This window comes from Dipodomys spectabilis, unplaced genomic scaffold, assembly GCF_019054845.1.
Source record: "Dipodomys spectabilis isolate Male_0828 unplaced genomic scaffold, ASM1905484v1 ptg000042l, whole genome shotgun sequence".
NCBI classification, from domain to species: domain Eukaryota; kingdom Metazoa; phylum Chordata; class Mammalia; order Rodentia; family Heteromyidae; genus Dipodomys; species Dipodomys spectabilis.
This window is the reverse complement of record NW_024870719.1, coordinates 4,779,003-4,806,127: the sequence shown is the minus strand read 5'-3', so window position 1 is coordinate 4,806,127 and position 27,125 is coordinate 4,779,003. Positions and strand designations below refer to the sequence as shown.

General features: G+C 38.1%; 1 protein-coding gene across 1 annotated transcript in view; it reads right to left on the bottom strand.

The window, feature by feature from the left end:
* Window positions 1-27,125, bottom strand: part of Ttc6 (tetratricopeptide repeat domain 6) — a 166,211-nt gene that overhangs the window by 80,748 nt on the left and 58,338 nt on the right. Inside the window, exons 10-13 of the mRNA XM_042677817.1 lie at window positions 24,839-24,980; window positions 7,924-8,028; window positions 2,458-2,553; window positions 293-367 (exon numbers count right to left, since the gene is read on the bottom strand). Of these exons, the coding sequence (XP_042533751.1) occupies window positions 293-367; window positions 2,458-2,553; window positions 7,924-8,028; window positions 24,839-24,980 (418 nt within the window). The remainder of the gene's footprint in view (window positions 1-292; window positions 368-2,457; window positions 2,554-7,923; window positions 8,029-24,838; window positions 24,981-27,125) is intronic.

Below are 27,125 nucleotides of genomic sequence, written 5' to 3'. Positions count from 1 at the left end.
AAGATGCTTTTCTTTATAATCAATTTAGACCCAGATTCTGAAAAATAACAATTTCATGCAAGCTAGTTATCCATTTAAGATAACTAAATTACAGCAAAGACATGAACTCTCCGTGATTTATTATCCTCCCCCCCTCAAGAACCTGTATTTGTAATGTATTATATTTCTAATATATTACAATGTGATTATAATATAGAATGCATATGTTTGCTTTTGAGAAAAGTACAAAGTGATTATTTCTGCTAAAATTACATACAATGATTTTTAGTAGTAAAAACCACAGTTACCATACCTTCCAATATATCCATTTTGATCTGAGAGGTTTTTGTATATTTTCATAGGATGAAGCTTTTCTTAATATGAAAGACTGTGAAATAATCAAATAAAAGTATTAACTGTAGACACTACAAAATAAGCTAAATTGTTATATAACAGCAAATGGTCATGAATCTTAATTAATGGTCATTAATTTTAATTAACTTAAGTAATTAGAATATAAGTTGTTATTGATTTTGAAATTATTGACTTCAAATAGAAGAACAAAATTTAGCAAGACAGATAATAAAGAAAATCTCAATTTTTTTTTTTTTTTGGTCCAGTCGTGGGGCTTGAACTCTGGGCCTGGGCGCTGTCCCTCAGCTCTTCAGCTCAGGGCTAGCACTCTACCACTTGAGCCACAGCACCACTTCCGGCTTTCTTCTTTTTGCTTATATGGTGCTGAGGAATCGAACCCAGGGTCTCAGGCATGCAAGGCAAGCGCCCTACCACTGAGCCACCTTCCCAGCCCAAAATCTCAATTTTTAAAATTCAACTTGAGATAACAAACATTGAGACCCTAGTATGTGCAAGATTTATAGTGTAAATTTTGAGAGCCTGGTAAGGTGGTTCACAACTGCAATCCTAGCTACTCCAGGAGGCCAAGATCTGAGAATCATGATTTGAAGCCAAATTGGGCAGACAAATATTATCTCCAATTAACTAGCAATTTGCTGCCAATGGAGCTTAGTTTAAGTGGTAAAATGCCAGCCTTGGTGATTAATTGGAGATGAGTGTCATGCTATGACCACAATCTACAAAGTGACAATGACTTTCCAGCCTAGAGAGAGTATGATTACAGCTACTGCTCTAGTTGCTATAAATAAAACAGTAAATATGAGTAATATGACCAAAATCAATAAAGAATGAAAAGATCAAACATACCTAAGGGCAAATATCTAATAAATAAAAAAGAAAGAAGGCGGCCGGGCACTAGTGGCTTATGCTTCTAATCCTAGCCACTCAGGAGGGCTGAGATCTGAGGATCACAGTTTAAACCCAGCCTAGGCAGAAAAGTCAAAGAGACTTTTATCTCTAGTTAATCACCAAAAAGCCATAAGTTGAGCTGTGGCTCAAGTGGTAGCAAGTCAACCTTGAGCAAAAAGAACTAAAGGACAGCACCCAAGCCCTAGTACCAGAACAAGGAAGACAGAAGAAAAGGAAGGAAGGAAGGAAGGGAGGGAGGGAGGGAGGGAGGGAGGGAGAGAGGGAAAAAAGAGGAAGGGAAGGGAAGGGAAGGAGAAGGGAAAGGAGAGGAAGGGGGAGGGAGGGAAGGAAGGGAAGGAAAAGGAGAGAGGGTGAAAGCGGGGTAAGGATGGGTTTTCTGACTGCATAGATCTGGGTGAAGGGTTAGTGGCAAATAGGAAACTTAATCTACTTAGCACACTAAAAAATGGAACTTTTGTCTACAGGACACTAAGTCTCTCTAGTATACCATGCTCGAAGGGGAAGTAGCAGACTGAAAGCACCATTGAAAGAAAATGGTTTCTTATTTGTCTCCAATGAATGTCAGGGCACAAATAAGCTAATCATAAGAATTTCATGCTTATCTTCTTCCCTCAGTCACTGTCTGTCTCCTTTCTCTCCAGTCCTACTCAATTACTTCATAAGCGCATGACAGTGAAATCTTAAGTCTACATCCAATCATTCCAATTCATAGCCACAAACTACTTTTCTATTTGGCCAAACATCTCACACATACATTTCTTTCATCATCTAAATCATCGGCAAGAATGACTGGATATGCTGCAGATATTCTGTTAGTATTAGTGCATAAAATCTTCTGAGGGTTGGGCTGGGAAGTTGGCTCAGTGGTAGAGTGCTTGCCTTGCATGCATGAGCCCTGGGTTTGATTCTTCAGCACCACATATGCAAAAAGAAAAAAGCCGGAAGTGGTGCTGTGGCTTAAGTGGTAGAGTGCTGGCCTTGAGCTGAAGAGCTAAGGGACAGCACCCAGGCCCAGAGTTCAGACCCCACGACTGGACCCAAAAAAAAAATCTTCTGAGGGTCATAAAGACAGCAGATTTGAGGAAGGAAAAGAAATGTCATCAACAATGATGCCATTGCCTGTTATTAAAAATAACTTCTGAACTGTAGGTAGATATAATAACCAACTCACAGTTCTGAACAAAGCATACATACCTTAATACTTTCCTTGCGACCAATTTCTAATATTGTGATACTTTCCTTGCTTTCAGATACTAAATCCTCAGTTAAAAGTTTACATGTTCGAACACTCTGTGATAAAAAGATAAACATTTTACATTATATTGTGGAAGTTTAAAGCGCTTATGATCCTGGTTATTTCATCATCCAACATTCTTACCAAACTCCCTAAAAAATTACATCAAAGGACAAATTTTTAGAAAATACTTTCCAAACATGCATTAAATCTAGCTACAGGCTTAGTGTTTAGCTGAAATTCACAATATGGTTTCTGCTTCAGCACATACAACCATGCATAATTTAGATATCTAGTTAACTATAAGGCAATTATTGTTAAATTCCAAAAACATATTCTGAAGAATATGTTTTATGTTAAGAGCTAAGAATAAAATTCAAACAAAATAATTCCATCAAGTTAAAATTTAAAAATATATAAATGCCATATAGAAAATGAATACATCTGGGCATTGGTGGCTCATATCTGGAATCCTAGCTACTCAGGAGGCTGAGATCTGAGGATCACAATTCAAAGTCAGCCAGAGCAGGAAAGTTCATGAGACTCTTACCTCCTATTAAGTACCAAAAAGAAAGTAGTGGACTTGTAGCTCATGTGGTAGAATATCAGCTTTGAGCAAATAACTAAGGGACAGCCCCAGGCCTTGTGTTTAAGCCCCAGAATTCACAGCAAGAAAAAGAAAAGAAGTCACTTTTGACAATAAATGGACGACACTAAATAAGATTTAGTGAATTAAATGCAATATCCTTAACAAACAAAAAAATATAGATGGGGAAAAATTTTAGAAAACACTTTCCAAAAATGCATTATGTCCAACTATAGGCTTAGCATTTCACAAAAAATTACAATATGGTTTCAGCTTGAGCACATACAAATAACTATGCACAATATCATTAAGTTAATACATATTGGTATATCTAGTTAACCATAAGGCAAATATGACTAAATTCTAAAATATAGGTATTCTAAAGAATATATTTACATTAAGAACTAAGAAAAAATTTAAACAAATTTGTAAATTATTTTATATTACTCTTTAAAAGGATGAAAGGATTTTTTTAATGAATTAAGTTTTCAACACACAAAATTAGAAAAATGCCCAAATTCAGCATCAACATTGTGTGGTAAGCAGGAAGCCAATAACAACAACATTTCAAAAGAGAAGTATACCAAATGTCAGAGGAACAAAAATGTAAGCAATAGTTCATCTAAAAGTTTTTTAATCAAAGAAATGATTTTAACTCATTTGTTTTTCTGGCTGACTGGCCATGATATGTAACAGTGCATGGTATATCATAAACTATGCTAAAAATGTGAAGTTATGGTCCTCTGTTGATAATATAAGTGGTTTGAGAGAGGATAATAGTTTTATAAATTAAAACTAACAAGAAAATAATTCAACTTTTTCTAAATTCTAGTCTAGATAAGGAAAATATCAGAGTTCATTAGAGCTGGGAGCCAGTTGCTCAAGCCTGTAATCCTAGCTACTCAAGAGGCTGAGATTTAAGGATCACCAGTCAAAGTCAGCCTAGGTAGGAAAGTCCATGAGACACTTATCTCTAATTAACCACCAGAAAACCCAAAGGGGCACTTGCCTTAAGCTGAAGAGCTGAGGGACAGCTCCCAGGCTCAGAGTTCAAGTCCCACAACCAATAACAACAAAAAAGATCATTGGATATGGGAAGAAAAATAATGTGACATTAGAAACAAAGATAAAATTAACAAGAGAATACTGTATCCGTAACTATGGACATACTTAAAGCCTCAATAAGTGGTAATTTAGCAGTTGACTCATAGTCAATATGAATAATTCAAAAATTTGACAAGAAAGAAATCTAAGTTACCAATTACCTTCCTAAATGAGAAATCCAAACAATGACTCCTTCCAAAGTTCAAAAATTGTCTCTAGGCTATATCAATGCCAGACTACATAAAAAGATGAAAAGAAGAAGCCTGTCAGTAAAGTCAACAAAGGAAAAGATCCAGGTAGGGACCCAGTTTCATAGGACTACAGTCATCTTGGTGGTAACTGTCATATTTCCTGCCAGGTAACCCTGGCATACGTCCCAAGTGCTACAGGACAAACACAGTTGCTGAGAGACTCAGCAGAGCATGTTGTGCTGGCCACCAAATGCTGGACTGTGTCTTATCTGATATTTAAACATGTTAATAGTTTTGGAAAATGCTACGTGCATCCCATTTGGCTATGGTGTACCTTTATCTAGCCAGCTCTGTGTGTGTGTGTGTGTGTGTGTGTGTGTCTGTGTGTGTCTGTGTGTGTCTGTGTGTCTGTGGCCCTTCTTTCTGCCTTGGGGTATAGCTACCTGTACCTGTCTTCTTGCTGTGGTCCAAGACACATTGCTTCTTTCAATTGTCAATTAACTATGCCTTGTGTAATCCTGAATCAATCTATCTCTTCAGTTTCCTGACTCCTTCTCCCTCTGTCATTTGATAATCATACATTGGGAACAGGTTTCTCCAAAATAATATGGTACACTCATATTTCATTTATTAAGTACACATTAAAAACAAAAATAAAATATGGTCTAAGTGAATTCAGCATAACTTCAAGAACAACATACCATGCCCAAATAATTCATGAAATAAAAAGCATTTCAGTATTAAAATTCTAAACACATAATATCAATAAGTCAAATATGAGCACAAGTCCAGCCCTTTGCTGGCTGCAGTGAAATTCAGAAGTAAATTCTTCACCTCATTTTGAGTCTACAAGGACCGACTTTCTGGTTTGTTATGCTATTACCTAAGTTATGTTTTACCCCAGATTGTTTTCACTTTTCTAATACATGTATATTGGTATGCTGCCTAAAATAATCTGCAAATCAAATAATTCTAAATACCATTAAAAAACTGATGTACATGGATGCTATTGCTCAATTATCTTAAGAGGAAAAACTAAGGAGAGGAAAGAAGAGGGGAAAAAAGAAAAGAAGGGGCAGGTTTGTTTGGTTTGGGTTTGGGAGTGTGTATGTGTATGTGTGTCTGTCTCTGTGTGTCTGTGTGTATCTCTGTGTGTGTATGTGTGTGTGTTTGTGTGTATGTGTGTTTCATGAATGAATAAAATAGACCAAAGAGTGAGTAGTAAATATCTGGTAGAGATGCTTTGGTTTTCTTCTTTTGATTTTTCTAATAATCAGGTATACTATAAAAATAATCAGTATACTATAAAATGAGAATATGCATACATTTTGTGAAGGAAGAAAAAGATGAATAATTATACTTAGTAGATTTAACTTTTTAAGCATTAGATTAACCAAAAAAACTCACTTTCAAGAGCAAGTGTTTTCAGAGGTGGGGTTCTGACCAGGCTGTGGGGGGAGTTGTGACTTTCCTGATGGACTCTGAGAGCAGAAGTCAACAGGAGAATGAACAGCTGATCCCTGAATGTGCAGGCTCACATTTTTTTTCAGTCATGGGACTTGAACTTAAGAGTGCTGTCCCTAAACCTTTATATTCAAGGCTGGCATTCTACCACTTTGAGCCACAGTGCCACTTCCAGTTTTCTGGTAATTAACTAGAGATAAGAGTCCCATGGCTGGCCTTGAACAGCATCCTCAGATCTCAGCCTCCTGAGTAGCTAGGATTACAAGAGTGAGAATATGACACCCAGCCTGGTACAACATCTTACATGAACATCTCATTCATGAGTTACCATCACATAGCTATAAGAGGACTAAGACCTCATGACTCTTGAAAATGTGAAGGAAGTTATCATGTTAACTAGATTTTCAAGGTCAAGATTTAATTATTAGGCAGATCCTTCAGTAAGCTGACACTAGGTGAATTACTCCTGTGTTTGTATAAGCAAGGCAACCTGGTACCTTGAAGACCACCTTTAAGTTAAAATCCACAAAGAACACTGAGCAGGTGATGGGTTTTCAGCAGGCTTCAGTGAGACTCCCAGCCAAAGGAGCCATGTGAACATGTATCTGTGCATCTCTAGGCTTCTACCAACAGTACGGTTATTTCTTCTTGGCTATTGTGAAATTAAGTTATTTCATGGAGGACTGATGCAAAGGTATGGAGGTTCATATGCAATATGTGTTTGATTTGGTTTCCAAAGAAAAATTGTAAGAACATAATTTCAAGGCATGTACTGATTACTGTTGTTAACTGAATTAGTACAGATTACTGGTGACTTAATAATATCTAACAACATGGTGTTCAATTGTAGTCAACTATTATAATGGTAAATAAGCTGGGCACCATTTATTTACCTGTGGAATACTAGCTGATTTGGAGGCTGAGGTGAGAAAATCAGAGTTTGAGGCCAGCCAGGCCAAAAGAAAGAAAATCACAAAACCTCTTCTCTATCAATAGCTAGACATGGTGGCACATGGTTGTTGGAAGCAAACATAGTGGATCTCTGTCCAGGTGTGAACCTGGGCAGGACATGAGACCCTATATCAAAAATAACTAGTGTATAAAAGGGCTGAAAGCACTACAAGATGGCAGAGTACCTGTCTGGCAAGCACAAATTCAAATCCCAGCAACCACAAAAGAAGAAAAGAAAAGAAAAAGTAAGTGAAACTCTTATGAAGATCCTGGACACTGCCTAACTAACCTTAGCTCTTAAATCCTCACTCAAATATTCTTTCAAAATGAAAACAGGTAAGCCAGTACTAGTGGTTCACACCTCTAGTCCTAGCCACTCAGGAGGCTAAGATCTCAGAATCAAGATTCAAAGGCAACCTAGGTGTATGAATCCTCTACACTCTTATGTCCAATGAACCAATAAACAGCCAGAAGTGGAGGTCTCGCCCAGGTGGCAAAGTACCAGCAAGGAGCAAAAAAATCCAAGCAAGAATGTGAATCCCGGGGCTGGGAAGGTGGCTCAGTGGTAGAGCACTTGTCTTGCATGCCTGAGGCCCTGGGTTTGATTCCTCAGCACCACATAAACAAAAAAGAAAAAAGCTGGAAGTGGCGCTGTGGCTCAAGTGGTAGAGCGCTAGCCTTGAGCTGAAGAGCTGAGGGACAGTGCCCAGGCCCAGAGTTCAGACCCCACGACCGGACCCCCACCCCAAAAAAAAAGAATGTGAATCCCTGAGTTCAAGCCTCATTACTGGCACACATACAAGCAAACAAACAATATTTTTCTTGTCTAGGCAAAGTAAATATGACATTTTAAAGAAAAGATTATAATGTTATACCCATATCTTAAACAAATATATAAAATTATAATTTCATGAATGTAGAAGTGTGTCTTTGTATACAAACATATGATGATGCATCTATGTAAGAATTAGACATATACATAATTTAGTGTCATTCAATCATGATTATGACAATGCGGTCTGGCAAATTATATAACAATTGCCCCATGAAATTTGTCATGGAAATTATACAAGTTAATTGATTCAGTAACAGCAACAATTATAATACAGAAAACAATTTAAATATATTACCTCATATTTTGGATATAAAATATCCCTTATAACTGATTCTGGAACACCAAATTTGGGTGCTGCTGGACTCCAAAATAACTTTGTACATACTGGATAAGCAGATACCTTTGAAAATAAAATAAAATCATTAGAAATAGTCCAGACACAGTAACTCATGTCTATAACCAAGCTACTTGGGAGACATAGATCAGGAGTTCATAGTTTGAGGCAAGCTTGGAGGAAAAAGCTAGCAAAACTTCATCTCAACCAACAAACTAGGGCTGGTTATACACACCTGTGGTTCTGGCTGTACAGGAAGCAAAAGTAGGAGAATCATAGTACAAGGCCCAGTCCCAGCCAAGAAAGGAAAACAGATAAACCTGCAAGACCCTAATAAAAATCAAAAACAAAGCTAATGGCATACCTCAAGTAATAAGAGTTCCTGCCTAGCCACTATAATAACCTGAGTTCAAAACTACTACCAAAAGCAATTATTAGAAAAAATAATGAATGTCCCCTAAAATAACATAAACTTCTCTCAAAATTATTTTCAGTTGCTGAGGAAAATGGTGGTTTCACAGCTTCTGAAAGTCTAGCAAGAAAAAAAGAATATTTCGTATCATCAAATTAGAAACAAGCTAAAATGGAAAGTACTAAATGATGCTAAGGTTGTGAGGATATGAGAACCACTTGGGCACATTGGTCGTTTGTATTAAATAGAACTATATAAGCCATGTGTTCATGTGTTCATCTTTGCTTCCAGCCTCACATTCAAGGCAAATATTTGTCCCTATGCAGGGGAAGATGTACAGAGACATCTGTACATCATGTGTTTGCACACAAAATAGCAAAAATAAAACCCAACCTATGTCCATTAATGAAGAAAAAGGTAAATAAAAAGCAGGCTATCCATACAATTAAACACTAAAAAATCATTTAAAACATACAATTTAAGATCCATAGATTATCTTAGAAGTAGAGTGTTAAGAATAAAATGTCTCCAAAACTTGCATACAACATTGTTCTTTAACTCAGAAACATAACAAATCAAAGTTGGGCAAATAGGATTGCATGAAACTACAAAGCTTCTGCATGGCAAAGGACATAGCTAGCAAGATCAATAGAAAACCCAAGGATTGAGAGTTCCAAGAAGATGGCGGAGGAGAAGCTGGAATCTGAACAAGCTCTCGCATAGAAAGCAGATTTAGAGTCACAGTGAACAGTCCTAAGCCAGAGAATCACACCAAGTGTGCCACCACAGGACAGAGAGTTAGGCAAGAGAGGGGAAGCCAAGGCAAGGAGACACATCTAAGAGCTTGCCAGCAGCCGCCGCAGCAGAGGCAGCAGTCGAGGCGGCAAGCGCAGGGCACCATATCTGAGCCACAGAGAGTCCGGGACGAAGGAGCCAGATGCAGCGGGCGAGCGGATTCTACTCAACACTAGCAAGAATCGACAAGGAGCAGACATCTTCATCCTGCAGTTCGCAGACCAGAGACGACCCAGGAACCTAGACTCGGCATGAGTAGAAGCCCAATGTCCTCACTCCTTGTCAGGGAGCAGAGGAGGGAAGGCCACCCTTCCCCACCCCCCAGCACCGGTGATCTCCATCTTGGATACCGACAAAGCTTGGAGGAGCTGCTAGCTCCAACTCAGGCCTTGGAATAAAATGAGTCATTTAGCAGGTCACAAGAACTTAACGGCGGCGTGACCGGCCAGACTCAGCTCCATCCAGGGAAAAGTCACCCAGCTCAGGCGCCAGCCCTAGGAGTGGCTCTCCTCACTGGGTAATCAGAGCCAGAGGCTGCCCCTCCCTCTAGCAGACTCCACAATCAATTGAAAAACAGAAACCCTGAGAATGGCTCCAGGCTGGGCTCTGTGAGTTTTTCACAAAATAGCCCCAGGGAAAAGCTACTGTTTGTTGAAAGGCCTCAACTCTACTCTACCCAGAACCTAGCCTCATCACTGCATCCCCCTCTTTTGTGATTCTCAAAGCAGATCACCCTCCCGTTAAACTAACCAGGGAGGGGGGGAATCTCAAAATCTTGGGTAAAGCAGAGCATTTTTCTGCCTGTTCGAACAAACTGACTTAAGAAACCAATCAAGCCACAGGACCTCAAGCAGACCAGAGACTCCAACAAGAGGCTGGTTACAGACACAAGGGAGATACAGGATTTTCCCCACCCCTCCCAAAAAAAAATCAAAGAACTTTTTTTTTCTTCTTCTCCTTTTTCTTTTTTTTCTTTTTCTTTTTTTTTTTTTTTTTTTGGTACCTTACATATAAACAAAATTTTTTTTTCTTTTCTAAAACTTTTATTAATTTTTAATTTTTGCCTTTTTTGAAAAAATTTTGTTTTCCAGTAACTTTTTTTTCCTCTTATAATTTTTATTTTAGGGATACGTGAATGTGCGTTTTTCTTTTCTTATCTTCTTTCTCTTTTTTTTTCTTTTTTAATTATCTTTTTGTTTTTTGTTTAGCTCTACTGAACTTCTGATCATTTTATTCTCCCTTTCTTATCCTTTCCACCTTTTCCTCTCTTTTGTTCTTCTTTATGTGACTTAACTCTTGTCCTGCACATCCTCAGATAAACCCGTAGTTAACTAGTAGACCCTATCCCCCATTGTGTACACACTTAATCCACAAATTTATTACTCAATTCAAAACCTCTGAGACTTAAATTCCTTAATAGCAGTACTAACTCTTTATACCAATATAATATTTTAAGCATTTTTTTTAAGTTTTTCACATCTCCTCTATGTCCCTCCCCTTCTCTCAATATATTCACATTCCTCTCTAAATAGATTGTTTTTGAACTCCATAATATCATTAATTTTTACTTTTCTATTTTTTCTGGTCTCTTTTCATTTCCCTTTCCCTTTCTTCTTTTTCTCTCTCTCTCTACTTGCATCCTACCCAAACTATTTCCTGCACTGAGATTAGGACATAGTTAACTGTCCCTGTGCCTCCCCACACCAATCTATTCCTATTTTTTACCCACATCTCTCCCTAACCCTAATAATTTCTGGTTTTCCAAATTCTTCTCTGCGGTTCGAAGCCCATTAACATATAGTTGTTTGATGTTGAATAGATGTATCTGTTGAACTAGATTGTATCTGTAGACTATTGACTGTACAAATTCAGACTTTGGTTGATGGTTGCCTTCTAGCACAAAACTGGTGCTATTTTCATCTCAAATGGGCAGAGTAAGCTGGAAAAACACAAGAGAAATGGCAAATCCGGGTATCTCAATTCCCAATCTTGATAATCAGAGGTCAGAACAGATAATGAATAATCCAGAGGAGAGTTCCCAAATAGCTCTACAAACACTGCTGGCAAACGTGATAAATGAAAAGTTTGAAAACATACAAAGGACTCTGTATGAGCGTGATAGGGAGAGAGAGGAGGCAATCCAAAAGTTTATACAGGAATATCATAAGCGTGAGGAAGCTACTCAAAAACTGATACAGGATTTCCGTGAGCAGCTTGAGAATACTCAAAGAGAAAGGCAGGAATGGCATGAGCAGGCTGAGAACACTCAAAGAGAACTGCAGGAATCCCACAAACAGGAGGAAGCTAGTCAAAGAGTAATACAGGAATTGAGAGAGCAGGAAGAGAATACACAAAGATCACTAAAGGCATTCATGGAATCCATTAACAAAGAGCTGAAGGAAGTCAGGGAGACCACAAAGGGAATGCTGAATGGAACCCAACAGAAGGAATGGGAGTCCAAAGAAACCATAACCAATCAACTAAGTGATTTAAGAATAAACACTGAACACCAAATTAAGGAAGTAAAGAAATTCATACAAGACCTAAAACAGAGCTTCAACAAAGAATTTGAAGCCATCAAAGCTGACCAATTAGAAGGAAAAGAGATAAAAAAACAAAGTAGAGAGTCTTGACAGCAGGTTAGACCATGCAGAAGATCGAATCTCAGGGATTGAAGACAGCCTAGATATTATAGAGAAAGAACATACAACCATCCAAGACAAGTCCAAGAAATATGATAGATCTATCCAACACTTGGAAGACACCATCAGAAGGCCGAATCTAAGGATAATGGGGTATAGAGGAGCACCTAGAAACAGAAGTTAATGGTCTAGGAAATTTGTTTAACAGGATCCTAGCAGAGAACTTCCCAAACATACAAAAAGATAGGCCTATTCAGATACAAGAAGCTTTTAGAACCCCAAATAGACCAGACCAGAATAGGACATCCCACCGTCACATTATAATCCACACAGGATCAACTCAGACCAAGGAAAAGATCCTTAAAGCTGTCAAGGAGAAAAGGTTAATCACCTATAAAGGGAAACCAATTAGAATCACCTCAGATTTCTCAGCAGAGACAATCAAAGCAAGAAGAGCCTGGAATGATGTATGCCATGCCCTAAAAACAACTACCAACCAAGAATACTGTACCCAGCTAAACTCTCCTTCATAACTGAAGGCCAAATAAAAACCTTCCATAGCAAAGAAAAATTGAAACAATACAGCTCCACCAAACCAGCCCTACAAAAGATTCTTAAAGATGTCCTACACATAGAAAATCAACAAGATCACAATAAAGACCAAGAAACTGCACCCAAACTGAGAATCCAAGAACCATAGGAAGAACCCAGTTTTCACAGCCCCCAAGAAGGTGGATAACATGGCAGGAACTCCCAAATACCTCTCAGTCCTATCTCTTAACGTTAACGGACTGAACTCTCCAATTAAGCGACATAGACTGTCTAGTTGGATTAAAAAACAAACCCTTCTATCTGCTGCCTGCAGGAGTCACATCTTGCCCGTAAAAACAAACACATTTTCAATGTTAAAGGCTAGAACAAAATCTACCAAGCAAACAGCCCTCATAAACAGGCGGGAGTTGCAATCCTAATATCAGATAAAATAGACTTCAAATTAAAATTTGTGAGAAGAGATAAAGAAGGTCTCTACAAACGAATTAAGGGATCTCTCCTTCAGGAGGATATTACAATTCTAAATATCTATTCGCCAAACAATGGAGCACCCAAATTTATCAAAGAAACACTACTTTCCCTCAAATCCCATATAGATCCAAAGACATTAATTGTTGGGGATTTTAACACACCACTCACCCCACTAGATAGATCAACTCGGCAAAAACTCAACAGAGAAACCGCAGATCTAAACAGCTGCATAGATCAACTAGACTTAACAGACATCTACCGAACATTTCACCCAGCAGCATCAGAATACACGTTTTTCTCAGCAGCACATGGAACGTTTTCTAAAAGAGACCACATTTTAGGCCACAAAGCAAACTTGTCTAAATTCAGAAACATTGAAGTTATACCTTGCATTCTCTCTGACCACAAGGGAATAAAATTAGAACTCAACACCAAAAGCCACCAAAGAAAGTCCGGTATCACATGGAGGCTGAACAACACACTGCTAAATCATGAGTGGGTCATGGAAGAGATTAGAAAGGAAATTCAAATGTTCATGCTATTCAACAAAAATGAACACACAAATTACCAGCTCCTCTGGGACACAGCAAAGGCAGTACTCAGAGGCAAGTTTATAGCTCTGAGCTCCCACATCAACAAATTGGAGAGATCTGAAACTAACAATTTAATGACACATCTAAACCTCCTTGAAAAAGAGCGGCAAGATAAACCCCAATCCAGTAGATGGAAAGAAATAATTAAAATTAAATCAGAATTAAATGAATTAGATTCCAAAAAAACTATAGAAAGAATCAAAAAAACAAAGAGTTGGTTCTTCAAAAAACTTGATAGACCCTTAGCAAATCTTATCATAAAAAGAAGAGAACACACCCAAATTAATAAACTCAGAGATGAGAATGGAAACATCACCACGGAAACAACCAAGATTCAGAACATTATAAGGGAATACTTCTCAAAACTTTATGCTAATAAGTTTGAGAACTTGACAGAAATGGACCTTTTCCTAGCAAATATTGACATGCCAAAACTAAACCAAGATGAGTTAAACCATCTTAACAGGCCCACATCAAGCACTGAAATAGAAACAGCAATAAGAGACCGTCCATCTAAGAAAAGTCCAGGACCAGATGGTTTTACAGCGGAATTTTACAAGGCCTTCAAAGCAGAGCTCACACCAATACTCCAACTCTTCAATGAAATTGAAAGAGAAAGCTCACTACCGAACACATTCTATGAAGCCATCATAACCCTCATCCCAAAACCAGGCAGGGACTCATCAAAGAAAGAGAACTATAGACCCATTTCTTTGATGAACATTGATGCAAAACTTCTCAACAAAATTTTAGCCAATCGACTTCAACAATTCATCCAAAAAATCATACACCACGATCAAACAGGATTCATTTCAGGGATGCAAAGCTGGTTCAATATACGCAAACCAACTAATATTACTCATCACATCAACAGGAGCAAGAATAAGAACCACATGGTTATCTCAATAGATGCAGAAAAAGCATTCAACAAGATCCAACACCCCTTTATGATGAAGGTTTTGGAAAAATTAGGAATCCATGGAACATTCCTCAATACAATAAAGGCTGTATATGACAAACCTACAGCCAGCATTATACTTAATTGTGAAAAAATAAAGCCATTTCCTCTTAACTCAGGAACAAGACAAGGATGTCCACTCTCTCCACTTCTCTTCAATCTAGTAATAGAATGCCTAGCTACAGCAATAAGACACGATGCAGACATAAAGGAGATCCAAATAGGGAAAGAAGAAATAAAACTCTCCCTCTTTGCAGATGACATGATCTTGTATTTAAAGAATCCCATAGACTCCACTCCCAAATTACTCAAGCTGATTCAAAACTTTGACAAAGTAGCAGGTTATAAAATTAACCCCAAAAATCAATGGCTTTCCTGTATGCCAACAATGAGAAAAGTGTGGCTGAAATTAGGAAAGCAACTCCATTTGTAATAGCCTCACAAAAAATAAAATACCTAGGAATTAACTTAACTAAAGAAGTGAAGGACCTCTATGATGAAAACTTTAAAATCTTGAAAAAGGAAATCAACACAGAACTAAAAAAATGGCAAAGCCTCCCATGCTCCTGGATTGGAAAGATTAACATCGTGAAAATGGCAATACTTCCCAAGGCTATCTACAAATTCAACGCAATACCTATCAAAATTCCAACCTCATTCTTCAAGGAAATAGAAGAGGCAATCCAAAAATTCATATGGAACAACAAAAGACCCCGAATAGCAAAAACGCTCCTCAACCGAAAGAACACTGCTGGAGGAATATCAATACCAAATTTCAAACTCTACTATAAAGCCATAGTAATCAAAACAGCTTGGTATTGGCATAAGAACAGACCTCAGGACCAATGGAATAGAATTGAAAACCCAGAAATGAACCTACAGACCTATAGCCATCTAATCTTCGATAAGGGAGCTAAAACAATAGAATGGAAGAAAGACAGCCTCTTCAGTAAATGGTGCTGGCAAAATTGGTTAACTACATGTAGAAAACTAAAGCTAGATCCTTATATATCACCCTGCACCAGAATCAACTCCAAATGGATCAAAGACCTCGAAGTCAAAGCAGAAACTCTGAAAACATTACAGGATGGAATAGGAGAAACCCTAGGTCTCCTTGGCTCAGGCCGAAATTTTCTGAATAGAGACCCGGAAACACAACAAATCAAAGAAAGGTTGGACAAATGGGATTGCATGAAGTTGCAGAGCTTCTGCAGGGCAAATGACATAGCTAGCAAGATCAATAGAAAGCCCACAGACTGGGAGAAGATCTTTACTAGCCATACAACGGATAAGGGTCTCATATCTAAAATATACTTGGAACTCAAAAAATTAAACCCCCCAACAACAAATCCTCAAAGAAACAACTGCCCAATAAATAAGTGGGCGAAAGACTTAAAGAGAAACTTCTCTGAAGAAGAAAGAAGGATGGCCAATAGACACATGAAGAAATGCTCAACATCCCTAGCCATAAAAGAAATGCAAATCAAAACAACATTGAGATATCACCTCACCCCAGTTAGAACGGCAAAAATCAAGAACTCTAACAACAACAGATGCGGGAGGGGATGTGGACAGAAAGGAACCTTACTTCATTGTTAGTGGGAATGTAAACTTGTTCAACCACTTTGGAAAGCAGTATGGAGGTTCCTCAAAAGACTTCACATAGAACTCCCCTATGACCCAGCAATCCCACTGTGAGCATTTACCCAAATGTTTACAAACAAGACCACACTAAAGGTACCAGCACAACTATGTTTATTGCAGCATTATTTACCATAGCTAAGATGTGGAACCAACCCAGATGCCCTTCAGTAGATGAATGGATCAAGAAAATGTGGTATATATACACAATGGAATTCTATGCCTCCATCAGAAAGAATGACATTGCCCCATTTGTTAGGAAATGGAAAAACTTGGAAAAAAATTATACTAAGTGAAGTAAGCCAGGCCCAAAGAAACACAGGTCCCATGGTTTCCCTTATTTGCAATATCTAGTATATGTATGAGTCAAGCGGAATAGGTCAGATAATGTGATGTCAGGAAAATGAACCCTTAGATATGTATTTTAATGTTTTTTTCTTTCATGCATGTGTTTCTAACGCATTTATAAGATTATTTCTTTGTTGCTTTGTATGTCCCTCCCCCATAGTATAACCCCCGCTTTCACTATATTTGATGTCAGTATAACTTGTGGAGGAGATGGGGAAAAACAAGTCGTTTAAGGATTCAGGTGGACCTGTTGCAACAATGAGAAGTACAAATTGTCATGTCAAAAATGAGCTTTACAATGTTGGTGGGGGAAGGATGGTGGGGGGGGAGGCTGGGAAGGGAGGTGAAGGGTAAACAAAGGAGAAGGCTGCAATGCTTGGTAAGAAATGTATGCATTATCCTGCCCATGTAATTGTAACCCCTCTGTACAGTATGTTCACAAATAAAATAAAATTTAAAAAAAAAAAAGAAAACCCAAGGATTGGGAGAAAATCTTCAGTAGCCAGACAATAGATAAGGACCTCATATCTAAAATATACTTAGAACTCAAAAAATTAAATCCCCCAAAAACAAATCCACAAAGAAACAACTGCCCAATAAATAAGTGGGCTAAAGACTTAAAGAGAGACTTTTCTGAAGAGGAAATTAGAATGGCCAATAGACACATGAAGAAATGCTCAACTTCTCAGGCCATAAAAGAAATGCAAATCAAAATAACATTGAAGTCAGGTGCTGGTGGCTCACGCCTGTAATCCTAGCTTCTCGGGAGCCTGAGATCTGAGGAGCGAGGTTCAAAGCCAGCCCAGGCACAAAAGTCCATGAGACTCTTATCTCCAATAAACCACCAGAAAACCAGAAGTGGTGCTGTGGCTCAAATGGTATATACATTTATTTGAATTAGGGAAGGGAAAGGTAACAACAAAATGGTGATGCAAAGGACAAGGGGGAAACCAATGCAACAGCAATATTCACAAGACAATATGTTGTCTTGTGAATCTGTACAACTTTGGGGGATTGGAGGGTGGGATAGTAGGAGAAAAATGTGGGAAAGGATAACAAGTTTGACAAGTTCTTATGTAACTGTAACCCCTCTGTACATCACCTTGACAATAAAAAGAAAAAACTGTTCCTTATATAAATGCATCTAGATCATATCTTATTATATTATTTATTTGTATGATGACAAATATAGCTAATAAACTATGAAGTCATACTTGAAAAGACCATAATTATAGCAATAATTTTCCTGAGTAGGGAGGAAGTGAAGTAAAATTAAAAAGAAATATGAGGACTTGTTTAATGATTTATTAGCTTTTGTTTTTTAAAGTATGAAACAAGCTAGGTGCCAGTGGCTGATGCCTGTAATCCTAGCAATTTAGCAGACTGATTTCAATCTAGAAGATCATGGTTGAAAGCTAATGAGGACAATGAGGAAGTTTGTGAGACTCCAGCCCTAAAATAATCAGCAAAAGCCAGGATGGAGGTATGGCTTAAGTAGTAGAGTGCCAGCAAAGCAAGCCAAGCAAGCGCAAATCCCTCAATTCAAACCCCTAGTACTAGAATAGGTATGAATAGGATTGCAGCAAACTAAAAAGATTCTGCATGGTAAAGGTCATGTCTAACAAGTTTAAAAGTTAGCCTACAGAATGGGAGAAGATTTTTGCCAGCTCTACATCAGAAATTGCCTAATATCTAGAATATACAGAAAGTTTAAAAAACTAAACCCTCCAAGAACCAACAACCCAATTAATAAATGGGAAGAGACAAAGAGGGACTTCTCCAGAGAAGAAATAAAAATGGCCAATAGACACATTTAGAAATGTTCAAAACAACTCAGAGATTTCACCTCACTACAGTTAGAATGGCCATCATCAAAAATACAAACAATAACAGATGCTGGTATGGATGTGGACAAAAGGGAACCTTAATAAACTGTTGATAGAAAGGTAAATTTGTTTAACCACTTTGGAAAGCAGTATGGAGGTTCCTCAACAGACTAAACATAGAACTACTCTATGATCCAGCAATTCCACTTCTTGGCATTTATCCAAAAGATTACAAACCAGGTTACAGTAAAGCTACCAGCATAACCATGTTCATTGCAGCACTATTCATCATAGACAAGGGATGGAATTAGTCCAGACATCACTCAACGAATAAATCAGGCCTTCATAAAAAGAGCTTAAAGAAAATGTGGTAATATCTTAACATAATAGCTGTTTGAAAGCATGGTATTACTGGTAATATTATTTTTATTGACTTTTTCATTTTCACAGTTATGGGTATAGAAGTCCAAGGTCAAGGGGTTGATATGCTTAGGTCATGGGAGATCTCCTTGGCTTGTATATGATCATCTTCCCTCTGTGTGTTCACATGGACTCTCCACTATGTGTCTCACTTTCTCTTTTCATTGTTGAAGGACACCAATCCCATCACATTCAAGATAACCCTAGAGGTCCCAGTTTAAGTTACTTGCCTCTTTAAAGCCCTTGTCTCCAAATAAAGTCATATTCTAAAGTACTGGGGTGATAGGACTCCATCATATAAATTTGGATGGAGAGGACCTCAATTTGACCCATCACATCCCACAGCAAAAATAACAAACTGGCTTTATACTTAGCTGCCAAGAGAGCATGGTGGGAACAAAGTCAATGCATTTACTAGAGCCATTCAGCCAGTAAAGTTTATGGGATGAAATCTAAAACCTTTTGACTCAGAGCTAATAGATTTTCCTCCAGTCTTCAGCTATTTTTATAATTACCTGTGACCTCAAGGAATCTACAAATTAAATCATCCTGAAAGTATGTGGAAATATGCTTTTCTCACAAAGAGGAAGGACAAAAGGGAAGATGGAATGCAGAAGAGAGCTTGCCTTACTTCCTGTTGAGGTGGGTAAGAAGGCATTTTATCTCTCCCTCAGTTGTATAAATCAATTATCCAACTAACAGCAATGAAGAGGAGCTAATGCAAAGCCCCAGAGCCCTCCTCCCCAACACTGGACACATCCAGGGTCATCAGGGGAAATCCCACTCCTCCTCTTGCTCCTTGTTCTCTCCGTTCCACACATAGAAGGTTTCCTGTTGTTACCACTCCCCAGTTCCATCATTCCCCTGCCTCTCCATTGCTCTAGGATACAAAGGCATTTCACTATGATGCTTCCATATGTGCATATAATGTACTTTGTTCAAATCAACCCCCATACTACTCCATCCTACTCCCCCCTTTTTTAAAGAACAACTGGGTTGGGTTGTGTTTGTTTTGAGGGGGATAGGTGTGTGAGTCCTGGGACTTGAACACAGGGCCTAGGTGCTGTCCCTGAGCTTTTTTTTTCTCAAGGCTAACACTTTAGCTCTTGAGACATAGCTCCACTTCCAACTTTTTTGGTGTTAACTGGAAATGAGAGTCTCACAGACTTTCCTGCTCTGGCAGGCTTCAAACTGCATTCCTCAGATTTCATCCTCCTGAGTATCTATTATTACCAACATGAGCCTCTGGCACCTGGCAACACAATTGTCTTTGTTTTGTTTTTGGCAGTTCTGGGTGTTGAGTTCAGGGTTTCTTGCTTGCTAAGCAGGTGCTCTGCAACTTGAACCACAACTCCAGCCCCATTTGGCCCTGGTAATTTTCAAAGTAGGCTCTCAATTTATCTCTAGATGTTCTGGGCTTCAATCCTCCTCCTGTGCCTCCCAATTTCACTAGAAATGACATGTGCATTGTCATATTTCCCAACCATTGTGCTTTCTCTACGGCTAAGATAAGAAGTGTGCGCTCTACTGCATCTAACCACTAGATGAGAAGGTGTCTCATGAACTTCCTGAGCTGGCTTTAAACCAGGATCTTCCAATCTCCTGCTCCCAAGTAGTGAGTAGCTATAGTGTAATACAAAGCAATTTTAACAGGTTTCAACATTCCATACATGAACATAAAGTACTTTAATCATATTCACTCCTTTAAACTTTTCATTGACTTTAATAATATTTAATTGGGCTATACATCTTCTCCTTAAAAAACTCTTCTGGTAGAGGAAACCTGAGCTCAAGTAATTTTCAACCTTCAAGCACAACTTTAGCATCCACTATGAACCCCAGACAGTACCATCTTCTACAGAGTGGATATGATATAAAGTTCCTGGATAATAGATGAAGACCCAAACCCAGCAAATAAAAATTCACAATGTATCTTGAATACTATGGTATGAACACTCAGAGCCAGTGATAATATGAGCAAACTCTTCCCAAATCAGATGACAAGTCTTCCAGAGAGCACTTAGGAATTGAGATTTCAGGTACATAATGACATATCATATATGATGCAGTAATTCCCCCAGTGCCATAAACAGATTTATAGCAGCTTAAGCAGGCAGAATAAAATTACTGCTCTAGATGTAAGACACAAACCTCAAAAGGAGAGGCTAAAAAATAGTACGCAGGAGAGAATGTATTCAATTATATTAGTAAAGAAACCAATCTTGGTGAATCAGTTTACTCTGCCAAACCCAAAATGTTCTAAGAAGAGTTCTAGGAAAATGAATAGAAACAGCAGTGCTGGTGGTTACTAGAATTTCACATGCAGGCCAAGGGTACATAGCAAACTGAATTACTAACTATGAAGCATACTTGTTTAATTTAGTGTTTACCTGCACCTGCAGAGACCCTCAGGTTACAATATGCATATTACCATACAGGACAATCACTCATGCTCATACTGATAGACCTAAGGTCAGAGCGCTGTGTTCATGGAGGGAAAAAGACATACATGCACATTAATGTCAGTCGTAAGGTCAGTCTCACATCAATGAAACATAAGGCAGAACACCAGCTTTGAAAATGTAGTCTGAGACCCTGGAAAAGGTTATTTGCCTTTTTCACTGTGTTGACATTTACGCTGATGGTACCAAAAAAAAAAAAAAATATATATATATATATATATATATATATATATATATATATATGCAGTACCTTTTGCCTGAATCCAGGCAAAATTCCTTTTAAAAGCCCTCTGAGCAGCAAGAAAAAAAATCATAAATTTTATGAATTCTCACATCTTTTTTCTAGTCAATGTAATGAATGAGCTGAGCACACAGATGTGTCCGCGGCTACCACTGAAGGAGAGTGAAGCCGGAGGAAAAACGTGAGTTGTAAACTGAACATACTGTTTTGATTAATAAACTATAATGACTGAGAATGAGATTAGGTTGGGCTAGAGGAGTAACCCAAGTGGTAGACTACCAGCCTTGACTAAGAAAACAGCAAAACCTTGAGGATTCAAACCCAGATATAGGAATGAATGAATGAATGAATAAGTATGAAAAATAAATAACAAATAAGTCAAATAAGAATCAGGTTATATAGCAAGTACTTTCCTAAAAAGGAAAAATAGAAGCCTGTCAGTTTAAATCAAACAATTCAGACTAGTTATGCCAATCAAAATGTGGGGCTGTTGCTGGATCCCAACAGTTTTTATCTGTAATCCTACCTACTCAAAAGGCTGAGGTCTGGGGAATCTTGATTGGAAATTAGCCAGAGCAGAAAAGTCCACCAGATTTCATCTTCAATTAATTGCAAAAAGCTAAACCAAAGCATGGCTCAAGTGATAAGAGCACCAGTCAAGCAAGCATGAGGCCCTGAGTTAAAACCTAGTACCAGCAAAAAAAATATTACATTTTTTAAATTTTAATTTCTTTCCATTTGTTGGGGGGTTCATATGTGTGTGTGCATGTGTGCACACACACACATGCTGGTCCTGGGACTTGAGCTCAGGACCTGGGTACTGGTTCTGAGCTTTTGTGCTCAAGACTAGAGCTCTGCCACTTGAGTCACACTTACACGTTCTTGGTACTTAATTTGAGGTAAGAATCACACAAACTTTTCTGCCCAGGCTGGCTTCAACCCATAATCCTCAGATTTCAGTCTCCAGAGTAGCTAAATTTTTTTAAGTTAAAAATTGAGGGTTTTGAACCAAAAAGAAAAAAATCCAAATTTTGAAAATATATGGCTTTCACTATAACCTTTCCTGATTTCCATTAAGAAGACTTCTGCAACACTAATTATAAGTTATTTTGATATTGTATTCACTGTAAAGTGTACCAACATTTCAAAAGCCATAAAAGTTGATGAACAATATTTTCCAGGTACAACCACACAGTAGAAACAGACTCATTCAGTGTCTAAGACAAATCAATATTTTAATGTAATAAGACACACAAAAATGGCATTGATATGATTTCTGATTTTAGTTGCAACAAACTTTTTCACAATTGTATTCTTTCTGAACATACTTTTTGTGAACTTTTTGTGAAAGTGTTCGTAATTGCTTACTGAAGCAAAGTGTGTGATGGCAGCTTCAAATTTTTCATCAGAAAATTCATCTAACATCCATTATCACAGTGTTTCTCATCAGAAAATTCTATCATCTGTTATCAATCCATGCATGAACTGGCTCTTGATATTCAAGGTGAGATTTTCCTCGTTATTAGTGTGATCAGTGGTTTTGAAATAAAATCTGGACATTTGGGGTCTTATGTCATAAGACTCTCCACCTTCTTTAAACTATTTTTTGTTGACACCCTATGAGACAGACCTCTTGTGATCACACCACAGTGGGGACTGGGAAGAGTGGATCCCTACTGAGGATGGGAATGGAATTCCATGTGGTTTCACTGTCAAGGATAAAAAGGAAGCTTCATCACAACTCTAACAGAATGCAAGCCCTGATTTGTATTAGTGACGTCTTAATTATGAGACAAAATATCTGAGGAAAGCAATTTCAGGGAACACAGATGTATTTTGCCTCATTGTGTCAGAGGTTTTAGTCCCTAGTCAGCTAGATCCATTGTTATAGGCCTACGACAAAGCTAAAACAGCATGGTAGTGACCATGAAGCAGGCCAGAGCTGCTCACCACATGGCAGCCGGAAGCAAGGAGACACAAAGAACAAGAGGCTGAGAATAAGACCCATCCTCAAAGGCACCACTGACAGTGACTGTCTTCTTCCAATCAAGTCTCCTTCCATAGCTTTCACCACCTCCCAATCATTTATCTGATTATAAATCTAGCCAAGTATTGATCCATTTATTAAATAAGAGCCCTCATGATCCAGTCATTTCAAAAGCCCTACCTTTGAACATCGTACACCAAGCCTTTAATGCATGAGTTTTGAGGGGACATTTTATGTCCAAACCACAGCATAGATCCATACTCAGTCAGTTTGTCCAAAGGTGTTAGTACACGTTGGAACACTTTGGGAAAGGATAGACACAAGGCTTTTATTGGCAAATGTGAGAACTGAGAGTAGCTTTTTCTGTCATATTTGCTTGCAGAAGAGTAATTACCTTTTCTAAAAGTTTTATTCTAATATATTAGCCTGCTTTTTTGGCTTCTGATTACAGGTTTTCATTGAGGCATTTTTTTTTCTTTCTCTATTGGTATTTCCAGGTTATTCTTCGTTTTTCTTTTCAACTTAAGTCTAACATATATGAAGCAAAAAGAAAAACTCAGAAACTTTACTCACTTACATGTTATTCTTTAACTCCTTTAAGTTCATAACTACTGTGCATCTTTGGCTCTACTTTTAGAGTCATTCTATGTAATGTCTAGGAGTTTTTGTTGTACTAGGCAACAAACTGAATAAGGACAATGATCATAGCCTAGTTTGGCCAGCAGTGGCAGTATCCCAACTAACTCTCAAGAAATATGCACTCATTTAAATTTCAGTGTGTTATTAAATTAAAATGCCCGCAATTATATAAGCAAAGGCTATGGAAAATTGTTCTTTTCCAAGTACCTATAATTTTCTCATATATTTCAACTAAAACAACCACAAAATTAAACACAGCAGCAGTATTGAAAATGTAGCTGTCTTCTATGACAAAAAGTAAAGTGCTCCATAGAAGAATAATTAAGCAAACAATCCTGATTTTCTAATTTTTTATTTAAAAACATAGTTATCAGGCACAGGGGCTCATGCTTATAATGCTAAGTATTTGGAAGGCAGAGGTCAGAAGAATCACAGCGAGAGGAAAGAAATTCACATCTCATCCAGGGAAAGGCTAGGCACCGTGCTTTGTACTTGCCATCCTGAGCTACAGAGAAGGCTAAGTAGGAACTCAATCAATACCAGCCTGCAAAAGAAATGCATGCTCCTTGCCAAAGGAATAACTAAAAGCAGAAAACTCAAGAGGTAGAGCACTTGCCTAGCAATCTTAGGCCCTGAGTTCAAACCATAGTAATGTCAAAGAATTATTATTTTCATAAATTTCATTGTTTATGCTAACTCATAATTTTGTTACTATTATTTTTAATAAATATTTTAGCATTTATTCTAACATCGTAAATGTCAAAAGATACAGTTTGTGTAAATAATTATTGAAATTCTTAACAATATTTTGGAATGTCAAGAGGATCATAAACCTCAAATTTTAAGAATCTATGAGGTGGAGAAAGCTAATATTCAAGAAAATTCTTACTTCTTCTCCCAGGAGCCTCAGGTGTGGTTTTTGAGCATGCCAACTAAGTCTATGTTCAGGTTCAGGGGATTCTGTTGGTGCTGCTGGAGAAACATCCATATCCTCTTCATTTTCCTCCATCACAGAAATTCCACGCAGCATTCTACAACATGTTACAAACAATACATTTGTTTTTACTACTACTGATAAAGGAAACAAAAGTTTGTGCTCTTTGCATACTTCTGCCGAAACAAACATGGTGTCATTTGACATCCACACACATGGGAGGGAAAAGGCCAAAAATACAACATGAGAATTAATCCAAAAGCAATTTATGTTTGGGTCTGCATATATTAACGCAGTAAGCCTTATGATACTTTTGTTTCGCTACACTGAAATGCAACAGCTCTTATTTCACTGCAAACGCTCAATACAAATTTCACTTCTTCGACTCAGGCAAAGCACCAACCTAAGCAGAAGGTAAGAATGATAAGGTGCCTTCTGAGATTCATTTTCCCTTCTTGAAGCAGCTCTTGCTGGAATTAATGGAACCTGTGCTAAAATCGGGTCTTCTATATATCTTTTTCACAGAAGATTAGATACAATGTGACTTTGGAGGAAAAGTGAGGTTTTCCATCTCCTAAGGATTTGAATACAGTAGATACTGAACAAATACTGTTGAATTGGGGCTTAGTAAAACACATTGCCAAAGGCAAAGCCAGCCCCAGTCCAGCATCATCAGTGTTACGTAGGAACATGTTAGAAATCCAAACCATTTAAATCCACCACAGAATCAAAACTTGAGGTGTGGGTCGAGTCTTCTGTTTTAACTAGCACTGCAGTCAATTCTGACACACTCAGTGTGAGAATAACTGATACAATTCAGGTTGTCCATAAACAGCCCAGTAGTAAGAATATCCTAAGATGATTGTCAAATCTATACCTTCCCAGACCCCTCCTTTGGGGATTCTAATTTCATAAATTTGGAATACAACTGGATAATTATTATACTTACCAGACACCAAGATTGTCTAGCTAGGCACTGGTGACTCATGTCTGTAATCCTAGCTACCCAGTCTGAGATCAGAGGATCATGGGTTAAAGCCAGCCCACAAAAAAAAAAAAGCCAGAACTGGTGCAGTGGTACAATTCCTTGAGCAAAAGAAGCTCAGGGACAGTGCCCAAGCCATGAGTTCAAGCCCCAGGACCAGCACACACACACAAAAAAAAGATGGTACTTATCTTCAGAGAAGTCTAAAAACTATTGATATATTGGAAAAAATAAGCCTTAGAATGAGATTAAGGGCAAGGATTCCAGCCCCTTTAACTACTTGCTATGCTATGTTAGTTATGGTTTGAACATGATTTCCACCAGGAAAATGTATGTCTTGTCCTCCAGCCAAAATGGCAGTGCTGGAAGGTGTGGCCCAGTTGAAGGTATTCGGGTCATAGGGTTGGATTCCTCATGACTAGATTCATGTCTTGACTGCAGGAATGTTAGCTATGGTGGGAGGAAGTTTGCTTTCCTTTTCTGTCTCTGATAGGCCCTTCCTTGTCTATCCATTTTCCCACTAAAGTGAAGCAGCCTGAGATGTTGCTGACCAGATGAGGAAGTCCAATGTTAGGCTTTTCCCACCTTCAGAAATGTGAGACAATATAAACCTATTTTCTTTACCCAGTCTTAGATATATGAGCAACAGAAAGCAGACCAACACAATTATGTTAGAGCAACAGAAAGCAGACCAACACAATTATGTTAGCACAATAGAAAGCAGACCAACACAATTAGATAAGGAAATTTTCTTTTTAATACTTTTCCAAACAGTACATGCTCAGTAAGCGGTTGGTGTTGTAATCATCATTGTTATAATAGTGAGGATGCTGATGGAAAGAAACAAGCCAACTCCTCTAGGAGCAAAAGCTAACCCTTCTTTGGAGTCAACATCAGTGTCCCATGAGATCAGAGACTTTGAAATATGTATTCCTTTTTTTCTCTATTGCTGGTATTGGGGCTTGAACTCAGGGCCTAGCCAATGTCCCTGAGCTTTTCTGCTCAAGGCTAGTGCTCTAGCACTTGAGCCACAGCTCCACTTCCAGCTCTTCAGTGATTCATTGGAGATAAGAGTCTTGAGAACTTTCCTGCCCAGGTTGGCTTTTATCGCATAATCCTTAGATCTCAGCCTCCTGAGTAGCTAGGATTATAGTCATGATGAACCACTGGAGTCCAGCAAAAATGTATTTCTTATTGTAAGTTGCTGTCATGCAGTTCAAAAGGCAACTTCCTCTAGCATCTGAGTGTGAGCTACTA